Raw genomic sequence first — 17,709 nt, 5'->3', positions numbered from 1 at the left:
TGCACAACTTCGCGCGCGAAACCCGCCTCTCCACAACAGAATGGATGGCCGGCATCAACTTCCTCACCGCCACCGGCCAAATCTGCAGCGAGACTCGCCAAGAGTTCATCCTTCTCTCCGACATCCTCGGTCTCTCCCTCCTAGTCGACAGCATCGACCACCCCAAGCCACCATCCTCGACTGAAGGCACCGTCCTGGGTCCCTTTCACACGCACGACGCCGAGGACATGACGCACGGCGACGCGATCAGCCACGACCAGCAGGGCGAGCCGCTGTTGGTGCTGTGTACGGTCAAGGACACGAAGGGGAACGGGATCAAGGGCGTGAAGATCGACATTTGGGAGACGGACTCGACAGGGCATTACGACGTGCAGCTGCCGGATCGGTCGGAGCCGGATGGGCGGTGTGTGATGCGCAGTGATGAGAAGGGGGATTTCTGGTTCAAGGCTATTGTCCCAGTCCCGTATCCGATCCCGAATGATGGACCAGTGGGGAAGTTGCTGGAGAAGTTGGGGCGGCATTGCTGGCGGCCGAGTCACATGCATTTCATGTTTGAGAAGCCTGAGTTTGATCACCTGATTACAGCGTTGTATCTCAGGGGTGACCCATATGAGACGAGCGATGCGGTATTTGGAGTCAAGGAGAGTTTGATTGTGGACCTGGGCACAGTGAGCAAGGAGCAGGCGGAGAAGTATGATGTGAAGGAGGGCAGCAAGCTGTTGACTTATGACTTTGTGCTGGTCAGTGATGAGGAGAGCAAGGCATTGAGAGAGAAGAACTCCAAGGATGCGTTGGCGAAATTGGGGCGGAAGGTCAAGATGCTTGATGGGCTGCCAGTGCCCGATCTCGATTAGGTACGACGTGGCATTACTTATATTTATCAGAATACACTGTCATGATGGCTGCTTCAGTGCTTTCTGTCCCGGTCGATCTTTAGACCTCTGACTTTCCGCCCTGTGAATTCAGCTTCAGCCCTACCTGTGCTACTGGAAAGACGTCGACACATCCTCAATCTCAGGCCTTGGCTCAGCTCGGTCCTTCCTTGATCATGTATCGCCAGCCCAAACAGCAAGAGCATGCCCGCCGTTGTAAGGAAGTGCATACTTGCTCCGTATACGCACGTGATGTCAGAACAGCTCGATGGTGTTGGAGTGCCAGGAACAATCCGTAACTGTGTCGTGCACCAAGTAGCACCAGTTCCGCTACATGTACAGTCACAAGGATTACAGTTTTGCTTGTTCGGCGCCAGGTCCATCAGCACCAAGCACGATCTTCAAGTCCCGCTCACTTTGCTCCTTCAACGACAAATTGCCGCTCTGCAGAAAGGCACTGACATTCTTTTCCTCGAACCAAGCGTTCATGACGAGCACGGCTACCTCATCTTCATCCCGAGCTGCATCGGTCATGAGCAGTATCCCCTGCACGACATCCACCAGTCGCGTCATGATTGTACGTGACTGAGACTCAAGCTGAGCTTTCGATCCCGTCTTGAGTAATTCTGCAAGCTCGATCCACCAGCCCCAGACAGTATTGCTCGCCGTGTCGAACGCCTTAGTCTTGGTCATGGCCTCTTCCACCCACTCTGACAACGCAGCCATGACCGGCTCCTTGGTCTTTCCCGCAAAACAGCGAATGATTGTGTCGTCGGCCATCATATCAGTGGTGCCCTCCCAGATCGGCAGCACAGCACTATCTCGCCACAGGCGGGCAATGTTGAACTGCGGGTCGTCGTTCTCGAGATAGCCGACTCCACCGAGCGACTCCATGCACTCCTGTAGTCCCGCGATGGCAGTCTTCGAGCAATGGCCTTTCAATGCTGGCGTAAGCAAGCGAAGCAGCCACTCGGCCATCTCTGCGTCTTTGACACCGTGAAGCTGACCTGTCGACTTGAGGCTTGCATCGTGCGACTTGCCTTCGAACTCTGCCACCTGCTTCTGCTCAACGCAGCCCAATAAACTAGCCACGAAGAAGTTGAAAAGCACGTTGGCCCTGTACTCAACGTGCATCCGGCTCAGCGTTCTCAGGTAGGCAGTCCTCTCCCACAGCGGCCTTCTACCAACGATTCGTACCTTGACGAATGCTCGAACAACAGAAAGACCTCGACCCCAAAGTCCAATCGCGGTAAGACCATTATGCACTCGTGCAATATTCAACACAGTTGCAATCTCTTTCGTACCACGTCCCTCTTCTCCGATCAGCCACCCACGCATGCCTGCCAATTCGAGCTCTGCAGTCGGCAAGGCTCTGGTACCGACCTTGTTCTTCAGCCGCTGAATTCTGACCCCATTCAATTCCGTCTCACTACTCTTGCCCAACAAAGTCCTCCTCATGGGTGCAAAGAACAAGCTCACACCCTTGGTCGTCCTCGCCAGCATGACGACCATATGAGCGTCTGTGGCCGAGCTGAACCACTTGAATCCATCCAATCGCCAAGGACCCAATTCGCGTCCATCGCTCGCCACAATTCCTTCAGTCTTACATATTTCCGCGCCCTCCGGATCCCACGTCGCAATCGTCTCTGTCATCGAGACGTCGCTGCCGCCCTGACGCTCCGTCATCCATTGTCCTGTAGTCCATGCCCTATCTGTGTCCCGACTGACCAGCCTCTCGTATGCGCTGCGCAGTACCGTACGTTGCTTCGCACTCATCTCGCTAGCATCGACCGTTAGATGCCGTCTCAACAGCGCTGCAACCCCGTCCACCATCAGTGTCGGGCAATTCACCCAGCACGCACTCCCAGCCCATAGCACGTAGCGAGCTGCCCACAGCACCCTCGAGTACTCCCGCTGTCCATTCTCGTAGGGCTGTGCGACCATGCCTTCCTTGATGCCGAAGTCCTGTAGTCCACGCCAGCCTTCGCTGGTGATGAGGTTATCGATCCGGCGCCCAAATGTGTTAAAATGCTGAACGTACGGCGGATGAGCTTCAGCAGAGATCATGTGGCGGAGGATTTGTGGCGATAGGACTGCAGAGGCAAAATTGGCCAGTGATGGAAGAGAGGACCTGAAGAGCGATAATGGTGTGAAGAGTTCGAGACCACGCTGCAGTGCGACATCGTTGTAGAGTAGGTTGCCGAGTGGAGGCGTTCGTTGGAAGAAGCCTGCCGTGGACGATGAAGGCGTTGGTGGTGACTGCAGCAATTGCTGCTGCTCGAGTGCTGTCTGTGAACCTTGGCTCTCATGCCGGTTCGGTCGTGCGGCAGGCACGGTAGTTACTGCCCTCCTAGCATGAGCCGTATCTCCTATCCTGGAATTGCGCAACGTAGTACCATTGCTTTCATCCTTGTCTACCATTGCGGTACTGCTGGAGAGTTGGTCATTGCGTAGCCTCGATGCCATGGGTGCTGACGCCAGAATATAATAGTCTCCGTTCCTGTTACGCTCTGATGCTTGCCTGCTTCCACGACGAAATCTGCCCGTCCGTCAGACCCAGTGGGCAGACTAAGCACTCTACCAACCAGAAATCAAGCTGTTGTTACAGCGGCTGGAATCGGACTCTCACCAGGTGGGCTCTGGACTCCAGGACTCAAGGAGGATGGTGGTATGAGATGAACCTCGGTTATTCGATCAGCGGCGCGTTGAACTTCGTCAACCGGTTCCAACTGTCGTCAAGCCCGGAAGGCACAGAGCTTAGTGCGTACGAGCGCTTTATCTCAACTTCCTTCCTTCCCAGTTTCTAGCCCCGATCATCGAAATCACTGCTGTCCGCTGACTGCTTGCTTATGTCGTGCTCAGCGTGGGTGAGATCTGCCTGGCCGTGGAAGCTCCATACTAGTTAGCAGCAAAATGACCTCGATCGTCGGTTTGGTAGCTCAGGTGGATGCCCCGTTATTCGGATCTGGCGACACGATGTGCCAAAGTGTTCGTGACTTGACTTGTTGCGACAACTGACCCGAGTCCATATCCAGCACACTTCGGAGCGGACGTATTTCCGTCAGAACAACATGTCTGATCTACATGAACATACGACTATCCTAATAGTCATGTCTGAAAGACCTTGCAGACGGCAGGCGCCTATCGTATGTGCGGGTCGCGCTTCGACTATACCTTACGAAGGAGAATGAAACGCTGCTTCGCAGTTCAGGCGACCTGAGCTCCCTATCTGTAAGTTGGCGTTGCGAACTCTATAAACCCAATATGGCTCGCAACGCCGAAACGAGACATGGACTTTACCTCACTTCAGCAGAACGCATGGCTGCATTCCGATCTCCTAACACTTTCAAGAGCGAAAGAATTGACCCGACCCGCCTCATGCTGGCTCAATAGGCGCATTCAGTGAGCGACCCAGCGTGTCGGCGCTTCAGCTCCCACGATACGTCATGGGTTCTCTCAGCAACGACAAGATCTCGGTGATCATACTTGGGGGCGGGATCGCAGGCATTACGCTTCTTCGTGGTCTTCTTCAATACTCGCATATAGATCCAGTCGTCTACGAGGCCACTCAATGCTATCGAGATGTCGGGGGAGGGATGGCGTTACACAAGAATGCCATCGGAGCCATGGAGAGCATCGATCCAGCTATCAAAAATTCATACTTCCGCAATGCCAACTCAATGGCTGCCGACGACGAGACCGAATTGTCAACACATGTCGTAATGGTTGAAGGGCCCTTCACTGGCGAGATCCTCGCCCGTCTCGGCACAGCGAAGGGTCGCAAGACAATCTCGCGGTATGACCTGCTCAACGGCTGGTTTGACCTTGTCCCGAAAGAGCGAGTGCACTTCGGAAAACGGTCACATAGTCTCGAGGAGCTGTCCGATGGCAGTGTCAGGTGCTCCTTTGAGGACGGCACTACAGTCACTGGCGATTGTGTCATCGCAGCAGATGGTATTCATTCCAAGAGTCGGCAGTTCCTCCTCTCGAAAGACCACCCTGCGGCCAGACCCGTGAATCACGACAAGTGGCTGTCGATCAATCGCCAGATCCCCATGGAGGACGGCCTCAAGGTGCTCACAGGACCGACCGAGTATGTGCGAATCATGATCGGACCCAGAGGCTATATTTCCACGTCTCCGCTTCACAAGGGAAAGACGCTGAGTATGACTCTCATGACTACAGGAGAAGCCACTCAGGAGAACCTTGATGTTCGACTTGAGCATTCATACTGGGCTGGTTATGACCAAGAGTGTCTGAGTGTGGTGTCTGTGATGCGATCTGGTTCAGGACCCGATGTATTCTGGAATCTTGCGGATCATGATCGGGCGCCTATATACCATCGCAACAATGTTGTGATAATCGGAGACGCAGGTAAGCTTGCTCTTAGATCACGATGGCAGTGGAGCAGTAAACTGAATGTTCATCTCAGCACACGCCACGATGCCTTTCATTGGCAATGGCGCAGCGCAAGCTCTCGAGGACAGCGCTGTTCTCCATGCCGTATTCGCCAAAGTCCAACAAAAGGAGGACGTGCCGCTTGCTTTTCAAGCGTTCGAGACAGTGCGGAAAGAGAGAAGTCAGCTGGTGGTAGAGGCATCAAGAGAGGCTGGGCGCATCGACAGATACGATGTTGGACATATCCCTGGCGCCGATCCTTATACGCGAGATGGTCTCGATGCGATCAAGAAGCGATTCAAGGAGATCGGAGCTTTTACGAATGAGGTTGATGTGGTACAGCAGAATAAATGTGGGGTGCGGGTGTTTGAGCAACTGATAAAGGCGAGGCATGCTCAACGTGGTGGGATCCATGATTGGCATTGAGCGCGGTCAGATTGAGAGGTCGGCCTCGGCTCAGATAGATAGGAAGTGAATGATGTGATGTACGATTCACCAATCAAGCAAGAAATCGTCCTCTGCGATGGGAACGTTCCGCAGGTTCGTTGAAGTGTTTTTGATGCACCTCGGAGTGAATGACAAATATGTACCGTGCAGCAGACAGTGAATACTTGGTAGCCGAGTCGGGGAAGAAATGACTCTGAATCACCTACATTTACTGGCTGAAAGAACCTATAAGTATCTGCTTCGCCCTCGACTATCTCTTCTTTCCCTCCATGGATGGACACTCGTGTCACGGACTGTTTGCCATGACTTGTTAGCACCCACAGCTACCTGATGGGGGCGACAATTGAATGAGTCCTGAGGACGTGTCTAATATGAGCAGGATCTATGAGCAGGGTTTGTGAGTAGGACAAGTCAAATAGTGCAGCCTGTCCAACATGACCTAGGCAGTTCCGCTTCCCACCCTCCGCCATCGGCGGAAGTGGGGAAATGTGCGTCGACCCACCCCACGTAGCTTCTTTCCAATGCTCTGTTATTGTGAACATGACAACATAGAAAAGTTGAAGCCACGAAGAACTCCTCACCACACGATCAACTGCCCTTGTCAATGAACAGAGCCCTCCTGTCACCATCGCGCCACCACTCCATCATCCGCCCTACCAAACGACCACTTCTCACCATAACCCGCCCGTCCCTCCCCTGTCAGCCCATCCCAAACACCCGCCCATTCTCCCACTCCACCCGCAGCATGTCCTTCACCAAATCCACACCGACGCCGCCGCTCCTGCCGCAGGCCCCTACTCGCAAGCAATCAAAGCCGGCGGCACAATCTACTGTTCCGGTCAGATCCCTGCCGACGCTTCAGGCCAGATTGTCGACAGCAGCATCACGGCGTCGACAAGGCAGTGCTGCGAAAATCTGAAGGCTGTTCTAGAGGAAGCGGGGAGTGGGTTAGGGAAGGTTGTGCGGTGTGGTGTGAGTGTTATCCATCGATGATGTGATGGTGATGGGAGGGCTTGTGTGCTAATCTTCTGCGTGTGTGCAATAGGTTTATCTGACGGACATGGAGTATTTTCAGGAGATGAATGTAGAGTATGAGAAGTGGTTTGGGCATAAGCCGGCGAGGAGCTGTATCGCGGTGAAGCAGCTGCCGAAGGGTGTTAAGGTGAGTTTGGTTTTGAGCGCAGGGCGTGAAGGACGCCTGGCTGACTTTTCAACAGGTCGAGATCGACTGTATCGCTCTTGCATGAGCCCACAATCCCTCTACCAGATCCGCAGGACTACGAGCAAGACTATTGTCTCATTGTACGATGTCTAGATTAGTCAGAAAAGTCCGGCCGATTCCTGAAATCTCTTCTATCTTGCTTGGCTTGGCTGGCATCATAGCTTACTCCGCGCCTCTTGCTCGTCACTGATCTCCACAGTCACCTTGCCCCATGTCGCTCTGCTGCCCAAGTCTACCAAGGCTGCTGGAGTGCTCTCAAGCCCTTTGTATTTCCTGTCGGTGTAGGTGATCGGCCTAAATTTCCCAGCTTTGATCAGGTCGAAGATACCCTGCCAGACCTTTGGCGGCGTTTCTGGTTCCTTTGTGGCGTACATGCCCCAATGTATTCCGACGATCGAGATGTTCTTCAAGAGCACTCTGTTCAACGCTAGCTTTTCGATGGTTCCGGACGTGAATCCGACGACCAGTAATCGACCATTCCAGGTAATGCATTTTATCGAGGGGTCGATCATGCCTGGTGAATGTTAGGAGTAGCAGACAAATGATTGAAACGAAGAAGCACATACCAACAGGATCATAAACAACATCGACACCAGCCTGTCCATTGCCCGTTCTGTGCTTCTTTGCCAGTTCGATCACCTTCTGGGGCCAGGCCTTGTCCCGGTAGTCAATCACGTAGTCCGCGCCATACTCCAGGCAGACCTGTCGCTTTCTTTCACTTCCAGCCGTTGCAATGACTGTAGCACCTAGGGCTTTCGCAATTTGCACGGCGGCCAGACCGACACCACCGGCTCCGGCATGCACCAAACACCATTCGCCAGGTTGCAGGTTTGCCCGAGTGACTAAAGCACCGTAGCTCGTTGGGCAAGTCACGTAAATGCCACAAGCATCGGCGAAAGTCCAGCCAGCCGGTATGGGAAACAGTGTAGCCTCAGGTGCCAGGATATGTGTACTGTATGCGCCGTGCATGGCGCCAAATACTCGGTCGCCAACCTTGAACCGATGTGAGGTCTGTGTGCTGATGCTCCCTGACAGATCTGACGCCACAGTGCTGCCCGTTGCTTTCTTGTCAGTGGGTGTGGCGAGCACAACTCCCGCAAACTCCATGCCGGCGATCCATGGTAAGGGCGGTTGATGTTGGTATTTGCCTTGGATCTGGAGCAGATCGAAGAAGTTCGTCCCAGCGGCATGTACCTTTATAAGATATTTGTCTGAGCAGGGCTTGGGCGTGGGCAGCTCAACGACCTGGAGCTCGGACGGGCCTGAGACGTAGGCGGAGACTTGGATGCCCTTCATCGCGGACCGTAGTATGGAGGTATGCTGGGATTGCGCTGGTGGATGTCGGGCCACGAACTCGAAACGCACGACGGGATGCTTCTTTTGAGCAGCTGCTGATGATTGGGACCCGATATTACGATGCGCAACTTGTGTGGCTGATTGATCAGAAGTATCACGGGCTGTGAGCGTGTACTTAGATCTCGGTTCCTCGACCTCACTGCGGGACAGGAACGGGAACCAGAACTTTGGGCGCAATGCCTCGGTAACTCTCGTCATCCGGACTCGTGTAAGGTCGGCGGATCTGATAAGGTCACGTGGGTCCGCAAATTCGCGATTTGATGGCTGCGCCTGCCTCAGATGCTCTTTCATCTCTCTGCCACCTCACGCGTATGTTTCGCCCTACTGCGCCTTCGTCCATGTCTTCGATATCAGTACTCTCCTGCAGCCGGTCGACTGAGCTCTCGCACGTTGTATTACGGTAGCGGCAAGCGCGCTCGGAGGCTGCTTGATCCTCATCTCTGTAAGTCGTTCCACTAGCCTGTGTTTACCCTCTTGAAGATGAGAACTTTCTTTATTAGCTCTAGATCAGTAGTCGCTTCGGCGACGGTGAGCGACATATGCATGTATTACCTGAAAGCTATTTCGATCCCATCAGATGTGTAGAACAGTGCAAGGACATTCCACTGACTATCTCATACAGCACGATTCAAGTATTTCCCAATCATGTCGACCAAGGCTGTGCCCTTGACGCCCTCACGGAGGTGTCCTGTGTCACACCACACTACCGACCAGGAGGATCTTGTGCCGCGTGATTTCACCACCCAAGGCAAACCATCAAACCTCGACTGTCCTTTCGCAAAATTCGCGGCACAGAATGGGCTACCAGATACACCTGAGAGTCACGACCCAATTGCTGCAGAGTTCCATCAAGACGTTGTTAGCGTCAACGCCTCGACTGCTGCGACTGGTCCCTTAGGACGGTGTCCTATCAGGTTCTTGGACAAACATTCGCCCGAAGAGATTACCTCCTACTTCGAGAACCACAAGCACGAGCTGCCTCGCAGTCACCAAGTATGTGTGCAGAGGTATCAAAGGAACGAAGCCGGCGCAAAACAGCTCGACGCGAGATATGGAAGTCTCACGAACATGATTCAGGGTTTGGGCAGATCTCATAAGCCATATCTGCCTGGCGATGAGAAGGCCATCAACCAGGACGCCACGTCTTCGTCTGCAGTGGAGAAATGGGCTGAATCTGTCAGTCGCCCAGATTCGACTGTGCCCAAAGCCGAGATCGCTGTTGAGGATGACCAACGACAATCTCACTTCGAGCGACCCTTGCGAGAGATCCGAGTCGGCGAGTCTCCGAGTCGCCCTTGGGGCATTTCTGTACCGGTCGCAAAGGAGATTCCTGCCAGTGCTCTCGCTTCTGAGGCAAATCAAGCCCAAGTGCCAGACATCAGCACTCCGCCTGCTGCCATGCCTACAGATCCCGCGATTCGGGCTGCCAACAAGCAAGCCAGCTCCGCGCCACCAAAAGTCCAGTCACAACCACAAGCGCAGCCTGTCGCTTCTGAAGAAGCGACATCAGCAAAGCCCACGCAAGTCATATTCAATGGCCCGGTGTTCTTCGGGTATTCACCTGAAGACGCTGCAGCTTTCCTGAAGTTATTGGGCGCACAGTCGCCTGACGCTGGCAATACTTGAGCCGTCGTTTCGGTCTCGAATGTTTCATCCTGCTGTGTGCGTTCAAGCGATATGATATGAGTTACGACCACTGTACAATCATCATCTTTCTGCGCCTACATTTAGGCAACTTGCGACGTCTCCCAACATTTCTTCTGCTTCATTGTCCCCAGTCTGAAACACAGCCGCAACATCACTTTCCAGCTGCTTGCAATCCCACAAGCTCTTCCTTTCGAGGGAGTCACGGTCTTCGAGCAACCATTTTGGGAACTCGGAGTATCAGAGTTGGTGGTATTTATCACACACCGTTGCCAGAACAATCCTTTGGAGCTTCATAGTACGCCTCGTTACCCTGTTCTGTGGGCTCGGTGTCTCCTTGCATCCGACATTCTGAGCCGCTTCGTCCAGTTCTGTTTGATATCGGTCTACGGTGAACTGGTCAAAATTGCATCGCCCTGACTAAACTGACGGCTGTGTCTTGAAGGGCAAGACGGAGAAGCCCCTCCTGCTCGGGCCTTGGCACGGCAACAAGTTCAACTTTCTGCTGTAACTCCTTTCACTTCCAGTCATGAGTCCTCCGATTCCTAGCAAGCAAACAGGCTTGTGCCGGTGCCACGACTCATGTGGCGACGTTGTTCTTGACTCAGACCTTCTTCCCTTATTCGTGTTACGGCTCAAGTTGAGTGCGCAATGAGCATGATCTGGTAGCCCTAAAGTCAGCTGGCAAGCTCAAAAATGCCGCAATGTGGGTATTGGCCAATGCTACTCGTGTTAGGGTATATTCTCCATCAGACTACTGCATCAACTGGTGGACTTCACCCGCAATCAGGTAGGCCAAATGTCCCCGTACCAATCAACCCCCATCAATGCATGTGGAGGATTTTGCGAATCCATGACACAAGCAGACGATACCATGTACCCTCGCTTATCATCCGGAAAGAAGCGAATGTTGCTCTTCGCCCAGGCACGTGTCGGTTGTTGACTTACCTTCCTTCTTCTTCGTCGAGGTTTGGCGAAGCTTGAGCGTGGTATGGACGCCCGAGATGGATCAGCATCTGGCACTCAAAATCACACACAAGACACTTGCAACGACGCCGAAAGTGACGACCCTGACCTTGCCGGCGAACATCGACTAGACTCAGCTGAATGGACTGACATCGGAGCACAGACAAAATGGCCTTTTCATGGTATGTGCTACCGTGAGCGAGCTTCGTCTAAAGGTCTTATCCTAAGCTCTTCACAGGTCTCAGCAGGAACTTACTAAGCCATGCCTCCTGCTTTCCCTCCACACCACGGCAGCAAGCAGCCTACAGCCCTTTAGCGATTTCCGATGAAGCTACCAGACGCAGCCGGAATCACTTCTTCGGGTCCGCCATCTCAGTGTGCAAGGATATCTTCCTGTCATCATGGATCAACCTCCTACTCGTCTTCGTGCCAGCAGGGATCGCAGCCGGCTTGCGCCACGCACCGCCGGTACTGACCTTCGCCCTCAATGCATTGGCCATTGTGCCACTCTCCAGCTTGCTGGCTTACGCGACCGAATGCATGGCTAGTGAGCTGGGCGACAGCGTTGGCGCCCTCCTCAACATCTCTTTCGGCAACATTGTTGAAGTTGTCATGTTTGTGGTCGGGCTGATTCATGGAGAAGTGAAGGTTGTCCAAGGAGCCTTAGTAGGGAGTATTCTTGTGAACACACTCCTGATCCTTGGCTCTGCTATCATCTGTGGCGACTTTTTGCCGCAGGAGATGGTGTATGACAGGCGGAATGCACAGGGTTTGGCTTGTCTCCTGTCTCTTGCTGTGTTCAGCTTCTTGCTCCCGACGGCGTTTCAGTTTGCTTTGGAGAATGAGGAGAAGCGTGAGAGAGGTGTTCGCATACTAAGTCGCGGATGCGCGATCACCTTGTTGGTCGTGTATGGCTTGTACCTGGTGTTCCTGCTGAGACCTAGGAACCAGCGTCAGGCTCCCGACGAGGGTGAGTCTTTTGACCAAAGAGCCTCAGACAGCTTAATCGCGAGTCTGTTGCCCAGGACCATTAGGTTTGCAGATGAGCACGGAAGTAGCCACTCTACCGAAGCAGCAAAGTCAACTGAGAGCATAGTACTGGACGACTTCCAGTCCGACGAGCGGAACGCAGACCCGGCAGCTGGCACGGATGAGCACCAACAAGATCAGGACACAGGCAAGAAATCGTCAGCTCATCCTGCTCCCGGCGACAGGTTCGGACGCGCAAGCCTCAGCCAACCTCCATCCTATATCGAAGGCAGGAGCCGTCCTGCGCGGTCCAGAGGCCGGTCTCGTTCCGTCAGTATTCAGCGCCGTCCACGACATAGTGACATAGCCGAACGATATGGCTACTCGATCGATTCCATCGACCGCACGCCTCTGCAACGTCTATCAGGCCGCTCATCGTTCTGCTCCACCGCACCTGATGGCCCTCTTCGGCACGTCTTGTCCAGCATCCACAGTGACGATCCACCAGTGATCGGCCGCGGCACCGCACTCGCCCTGCTAATAACCTCATCACTACTTGTCGCCATTTGCGCCGATTTCCTCGTCGGCACAAATCGAAGCCATCACCACCCCACCCTCCGCGCCCCGCCCATCCTCTCCGAATCGCTCATCGGCCTCATTATCCTCCCCATCGGCCGGCAACGCCGCCGAGCACATTACCGCCGTGACCGTCGCCCTCAAGGGAAAACTCGATCTCGCGATCGGTGTAGCCCTAGGCAGCTCGATCCAGATCGCGCTGTTTGTGAGTCCGCTGATGGTGATTGTGGGGTGGGGTTTGGGGCAGGATGAGATGACCATGTATTTTGGGGTTTATGAGACGGTTGTGCTTGTGGGCAGTGGGATGCTGGTGAACTTTGTGATTTGGAATGGAAGGACAAATTGGTTGGAGGGGGTGTTGTTGGGGGGTTGTTATTTTATGGTTGGGGTTGGGGCTGTGCTGTTGCCTTGAGGGAAGCACTGGGATGAGAATGGCTCTCCTTGATTCTTGCGGTGTTTGTCCAACCAAGATCTCTGCCTTCACGCGTTCATCAATGAAGCTGCTCAAATTGAAGGGTGGGCGCAAGTTGAGGGACTTGACGACAGTATACCACCTCTAGAAGACGTTGTGTTCAATAGTAAGATGGGACCGTGTCCTTGAGACCGACACAGGAAACGTGGAAATACGCATTGCACGACTGCGGCCATTCATCCTGTGACGTTGAAAATCGTATGCTCGACTGAATGCGAAGCTCATGTACAGCCTAACAAGCGGACAATACTGCAGTCCCACCTCTGTAATGTTGATATCGGTACCAACTGACGGTATGCTGTGTAAGACTTCCATACTTGCCATCGTACAGTCTGGGTTTATGAAGACGAAAGAAGTTTTCGAAGCAAGTCCATCTCATACATTTCCGGGTACGAGCCCGGTATGCACTGAGCCATGCGCGGTCAAGTGAAAGGCAGCGAACTGCACTGCTCTCATGACAAGGGCCTCAGAGATAGCTCACAGAAGACGATCTCTCCACAGATCTTCACTACGCTGCAGGTGAAGTGAACGTAACAGGAGGGGTTACAAAATTCTTTATTCTTTCTTTGCCCGCATTTGCTCTTCTTGATCAGCAGCCTTGCTTCCAAACAATCATGACCTTGTGCCGCACACATTCCGTTGACGTGCGTCAGCGGTGTAATACAGGCGCCACGTCCTGGGCTGATGTTCGCAAATGCCTCGAATCAATGACTGAGTTGGTGAAAGCAACAAGAGACCATCTCTCGCAAGTGGGATCATGTGGTGAAACCGCCGATGCGCTCCGCGAAGTCGAAGAGGCAGCCTCCCTATCATTGCGTCAGGGATTCGAGCACATTCGGCATCACAACGAGAGACCCATCATCGTCGAGGGGAGGTTTCGAGGTTTCGAGGGCGTCTGCGGTTGCGATAGCGACCAGGATCTCGTCTTTGGCGGGAAGGGCCTTCAGTACATTCAGTGGAATGACAACGGGTCCTACACCATCAAAGGGAGCGGTCCACTTCATGAGCTGGTCGCTGGAGTCAACGCCTATATCTCCAGAGTTCGCACCAGCGAGGCAACCGCCAACACTCTCCAAGAGCTCAACAAGAATGCCGAGGAGCTTCTTCGGAAGTGCTTTGTCGGCGAAGACATGCGGCTGCAAGCCAAAGTGAGCTTCATCAAACGAATCATGAAGTTGAAGCAGCAGCGCAAAAAGATCGAAGACGCACAGGACGTCGAAAACACACCCAAGGTCGAGAACACACCCAAGGTCGAGGACATGCTCAAAGTCGAGGACGCTCAGAGAGCCGAGAACGGCCAGAAAGCCAAGAAGATCAAGGAGATCATGGTGAAGCTCGAGTCCAAGAAAGATCTTGATGAGGTTGCCGCTCTTTTCGCAGAAATCAGCCAAGTCGCTGGCTCGAAGCGCAAGGTCGACGATGCTGGTCTCGATGGAAGCATCGAGGAGGAGCAGCAATGGGTCCACGTTTCCGAGAAGGCGATGTCACTGCAGGACAGTCCCAAGCCACTGGAGTTCCGGCCCAAGCATGTCTGTAAGTGCATTCCCTTGTTGCGCAAGCCTCTGAGACGGACATTTGCTAATGTGTTTTCGCGTTGGCAGCTACGACCTGATCAATCCAGGCTAGTGGTAGGCCTGACACAATTCGACGACGAGAATCTTCCGCCACGAAAGGAGCGTGGCGACCACGGTGAGCTGCCCAGCTGACACAAGGAGGCTCGATGGTCGTAACAATAGCGTGGTCTATAGAACATCGGAGATATGGCAAAACTCCGCTAGTGGAGCTGCATGTCGACGTCGTTGGAGTCTGTAGCATTGAAATGGAATGATGCGCTCGTCATTTTCTATTGCTTCTGCGGTGATTGTTAGCCCGTGATCACTCCTCTGCTGCGTCGTAACATTCGATGGATAGTATGCAGCTGTCGTATACTTGCATCCGTTGCGTGCGAGCTATCAACGGTGGTCAAGCAACCCGACACGGCAGCAAAGTCGCTCAGATCGCATCAGGAGCCCGGAAGCTAAGCTCGAAATCAAAGTCGACCCCATCAAATCGCAGTGTACTGAGCAAGATCGAACGAGATGCCTTTCGAGAACCCAAACGAACGGCGGCGACGGCTACAGCAGCGGCCCGAAGAGACGATGACAACTTCGAGAGGCACAATCAACTGCTACATACGGAACCCTCAGAATATGGCATGTACCGACCGTCGATAAAGTTGACCCAGGACAATCTCTTCCACCCGTTCTCGCAGTCGCCGATGGCAGAGATGCGAGAAAGGGACCGACTGACACGAGAGAATGCCTACTGTCCACATCCACACCACTACAAAACCCGCGAACCTTCGTCACCCAATGATCCCGAGAGTAGGAAGCAGAATGCTGATGCAGTCGGCGAACCGCCAGCACATGTCTCTTTTGAGTGTCCGGACTGCGGTATCGCCACATACTGTTCACAAGAGCATTGGGAGGACGACTACGAGTCACATCTTGAGATCTGTGAAACGCTACGGCAGATCAATGAGGACGACCATGATTTGCGCTCAGGCAGATACTTTTCAGAGTTCGAGTACCCTGGTCCGCAGCTGGATGAGATCTTGGTGAATTTGACATCGTGGGATACGGCACTTGTGAGTAGACAGAGACCTTTGATTGGAAGCTCTAACAAGAATAGTATACACGTGGATTCGAAGCCATAAATGCAGAACGACCAATGCGGCAGGCCACAAGACTGCTTACGTATCCGTACACCGTCGGCAGTATCTTGCACGAGTTGAGCCCGTACAATCTACGACAAGGAGGACGACTAACCACAGAAGGCCTGAAAAGCTTGAGCGGTAAGTGTAGCAACTGGCAACATGATGCTTGCTGATTCAAATAGCTCTACGATACACGTTACATCCACCACGAGCCGGTCAAGGCACAGACATAGCTGGTCTACGATTATCCAGTCCCCCCGTCCGGATATTCATCCTCGGAGCTCGAGCAGAATCGTCATTACCACGCGAAGTCTGGATCCAACTCAGCTATCTCTTCGGCCGTGCAAAACTACATCTCGTCTTCATCGGCCCTGAAGCCATGGCCAACCGCGACGCAGAATTTCCCCTACCCGAACGGACTCCAGAAAATCCATTCGGCGCCATCGTCGAAGATCGAATATCCGACAACATGAAAATCACCACCTATGTCGACTACTTCCACACACTACATGAAGCACAGCACTTTGCACCTTACGATCCGTACTTTGACTGCTTCATGCTTTACCATCCCGGACTGGGCCACCCGAGCTCAGCTCATGAGTGGGAGAAAACGTTGCCTCAGCTACTAGAGACGAAGGTTCCGGTCATATGTACTGGTTATACGGACTGGGATATGCAGAGAGACATTGACTGGGTGTCGACCAAGTGCAAGGGCGAATACGATATTCTGATGGAGCCGGGAGAAAATCGGTTCAGGAGTTTACGATGGGATCTAAACGACCTAGATCCGCAGGACATCAGTTGTGGTAACTGGGGAGTGTGGGCTTTTCGAGGCAAGCGCTATGAAGCGCAGCAGAAAAATAACGAAGCATAGCGAAGCGGTCGCGCTCCGGACCCAGCCGTACAGATTTAGCGGTAGAGCTGTTGGAACCAATTGTTCATACACACCACAGCGTTGTCATTACGTCCCAGCCGTACTTGCGACCAACGCCGGCGGCTCTCTCACACCAACTTGGTCCACGATTCGCGAGTACTTGTCTACCTGTCGATGCTCTCCAAAGTTAAATATCTGTCAAACATTTAGTATGCGTGCGGCTGGCCAGAGAAAGAGGCAGACCAACCTTGCTTTTGCCCGGTATGCAGTCGTCAAGATCAATCTCTGCAACAATAACCTCGTCGCCTTCTGTGACAGCCTCTGCTAAAACGTCGCCGTCAGGGCTAACGATGCAGCTGCCTCCAATAAGGCGATGAACGCCATCCTCGAGGCCTGCTTTGCCCGCCGCAACAGTAAAGCAGCTGTTCATGTAGCTGTTTGCTTGCACTACGAGTTTGTGCTGGGCCATGATCCTCGTTTCAGCTTTCTCTGGGTCCGGAGAGTCCGTCGTACCCCAGAAAGCAGGGTTGTATCCTGGCGTGTTGTACCCACATAAGATAAGCTCTACTCCTTGAAGGCCGTAGCACCGCCATGCCTCTGGCCAGCGACGGTCGTTGCAGATCAGCATGCCCATGATGGCGTCCTTTCGGCCATCAGAGCCTGGGTGTTCGCCTACGTTGGGCGCGCGAAATGCCTCGAAGCCCAAGTCGCCAGGCTCAAAATATCTCTTCTCCAGATGATGGGCGCCACTGCCATCTTTCAAGGGCTCTCTTGTGCCAGGTATGTGTACCTTGCGGTATTTGGCTATAATCTCGTTTGTCGTCGCCGAGAAGTACACAGAAGAATTGAACGTTCTGCCATCTGGAGTCCGCTCCGCGTAGCCTACGCACAGATCAATTCCTAAGTCACCGGCCTCCCTGAATAACCGACTAAAAAATTCTGACTTTGCAACCTCAAGATCGTGTTCCAGGTAAGATGATAAGCTCACATCGTCCGGAAAGAGGTGCCGCGCGAAGAACGTGGTGAAGGCAAGTTCAGGTAGAACCGCCAGCCGTACACCTTGCGAAGCGGCGGATCGAAGAAGGCGTATATGGCGGTCTATCACTTCTGGCTTCGTATCTGTTGCATGCACAGGGCCTAATTGAAGAGCAGCAACTTTCAGGATCCGTGACATCGCTTCTATGCCTTGTCCAGTGGGCGTATGGTCGCGAGGCTTCT

General features: G+C 53.5%; 7 protein-coding genes across 7 annotated transcripts; 4 read left to right on the top strand and 3 right to left on the bottom strand.

Annotated features, from left to right (window-relative positions):
- Positions 1–1,223: 1,223 nt before the first annotated feature.
- On the bottom strand, positions 1,224–3,338 carry AB675_6469 (putative acyl-CoA dehydrogenase AidB; the record flags this gene model as incomplete). Its single annotated transcript, XM_018146764.1, has 1 exon — positions 1,224–3,338. The coding sequence occupies one exon, from the start codon at positions 3,336–3,338 to the stop codon at positions 1,224–1,226; it is 2,115 nt and encodes a 704-aa protein (XP_018004043.1).
- Positions 3,339–4,318: 980 nt separating this feature from the next.
- AB675_6468 (Protein mmf1, mitochondrial) lies at positions 4,319–6,964 on the top strand (the record flags this gene model as incomplete). The annotated part of the gene is made up of 5 exons (XM_018146763.1): positions 4,319–5,246; positions 5,305–5,606; positions 6,330–6,689; positions 6,763–6,879; positions 6,935–6,964. 5 exons carry the CDS (start codon positions 4,319–4,321, stop codon positions 6,962–6,964), a joined length of 1,737 nt encoding a protein of 578 aa, XP_018004121.1.
- Positions 6,965–7,094: 130 nt separating this feature from the next.
- Positions 7,095–8,235, bottom strand: AB675_6467 (Quinone oxido-like protein 2; the record flags this gene model as incomplete). Its single annotated transcript, XM_018146762.1, has 2 exons — positions 7,095–7,453; positions 7,506–8,235. The coding sequence occupies 2 exons, from the start codon at positions 8,233–8,235 to the stop codon at positions 7,095–7,097; spliced, it is 1,089 nt and encodes a 362-aa protein (XP_018004123.1).
- A 705-nt stretch (positions 8,236–8,940) lies between these two features.
- AB675_6466 (uncharacterized protein) lies at positions 8,941–9,921 on the top strand (the record flags this gene model as incomplete). Its single annotated transcript, XM_018146761.1, has 1 exon — positions 8,941–9,921. One exon carries the CDS (start codon positions 8,941–8,943, stop codon positions 9,919–9,921), a length of 981 nt encoding a protein of 326 aa, XP_018003987.1.
- Positions 9,922–10,930: 1,009 nt separating this feature from the next.
- AB675_6465 (Vacuolar calcium ion transporter) lies at positions 10,931–12,702 on the top strand (the record flags this gene model as incomplete). Its single annotated transcript, XM_018146760.1, has 2 exons — positions 10,931–11,087; positions 11,144–12,702. The coding sequence occupies 2 exons, from the start codon at positions 10,931–10,933 to the stop codon at positions 12,700–12,702; spliced, it is 1,716 nt and encodes a 571-aa protein (XP_018003780.1).
- Positions 12,703–13,536: 834 nt separating this feature from the next.
- On the top strand, positions 13,537–16,491 carry AB675_6464 (Protein MSS51, mitochondrial; the record flags this gene model as incomplete). The annotated part of the gene is made up of 5 exons (XM_018146759.1): positions 13,537–14,455; positions 14,549–14,611; positions 14,929–15,548; positions 15,593–15,755; positions 15,800–16,491. 5 exons carry the CDS (start codon positions 13,537–13,539, stop codon positions 16,489–16,491), a joined length of 2,457 nt encoding a protein of 818 aa, XP_018003854.1.
- Positions 16,492–16,578: 87 nt separating this feature from the next.
- AB675_6463 (N-carbamoyl-D-amino acid hydrolase) lies at positions 16,579–17,665 on the bottom strand (the record flags this gene model as incomplete). The annotated part of the gene is made up of 2 exons (XM_018146758.1): positions 16,579–16,686; positions 16,739–17,665. 2 exons carry the CDS (start codon positions 17,663–17,665, stop codon positions 16,579–16,581), a joined length of 1,035 nt encoding a protein of 344 aa, XP_018003858.1.
- Positions 17,666–17,709: the final 44 nt, after the last annotated feature.

The sequence above is a fragment of the Cyphellophora attinorum genome, assembly GCF_001299255.1.
Source record: "Cyphellophora attinorum strain CBS 131958 chromosome Unknown Contig4, whole genome shotgun sequence".
Taxonomy (NCBI): Eukaryota; Fungi; Ascomycota; class Eurotiomycetes; order Chaetothyriales; family Cyphellophoraceae; genus Cyphellophora; species Cyphellophora attinorum.
Note: the sequence above shows the minus strand (reverse complement) of the source record. Positions and strands in the feature narration are given on the sequence as shown.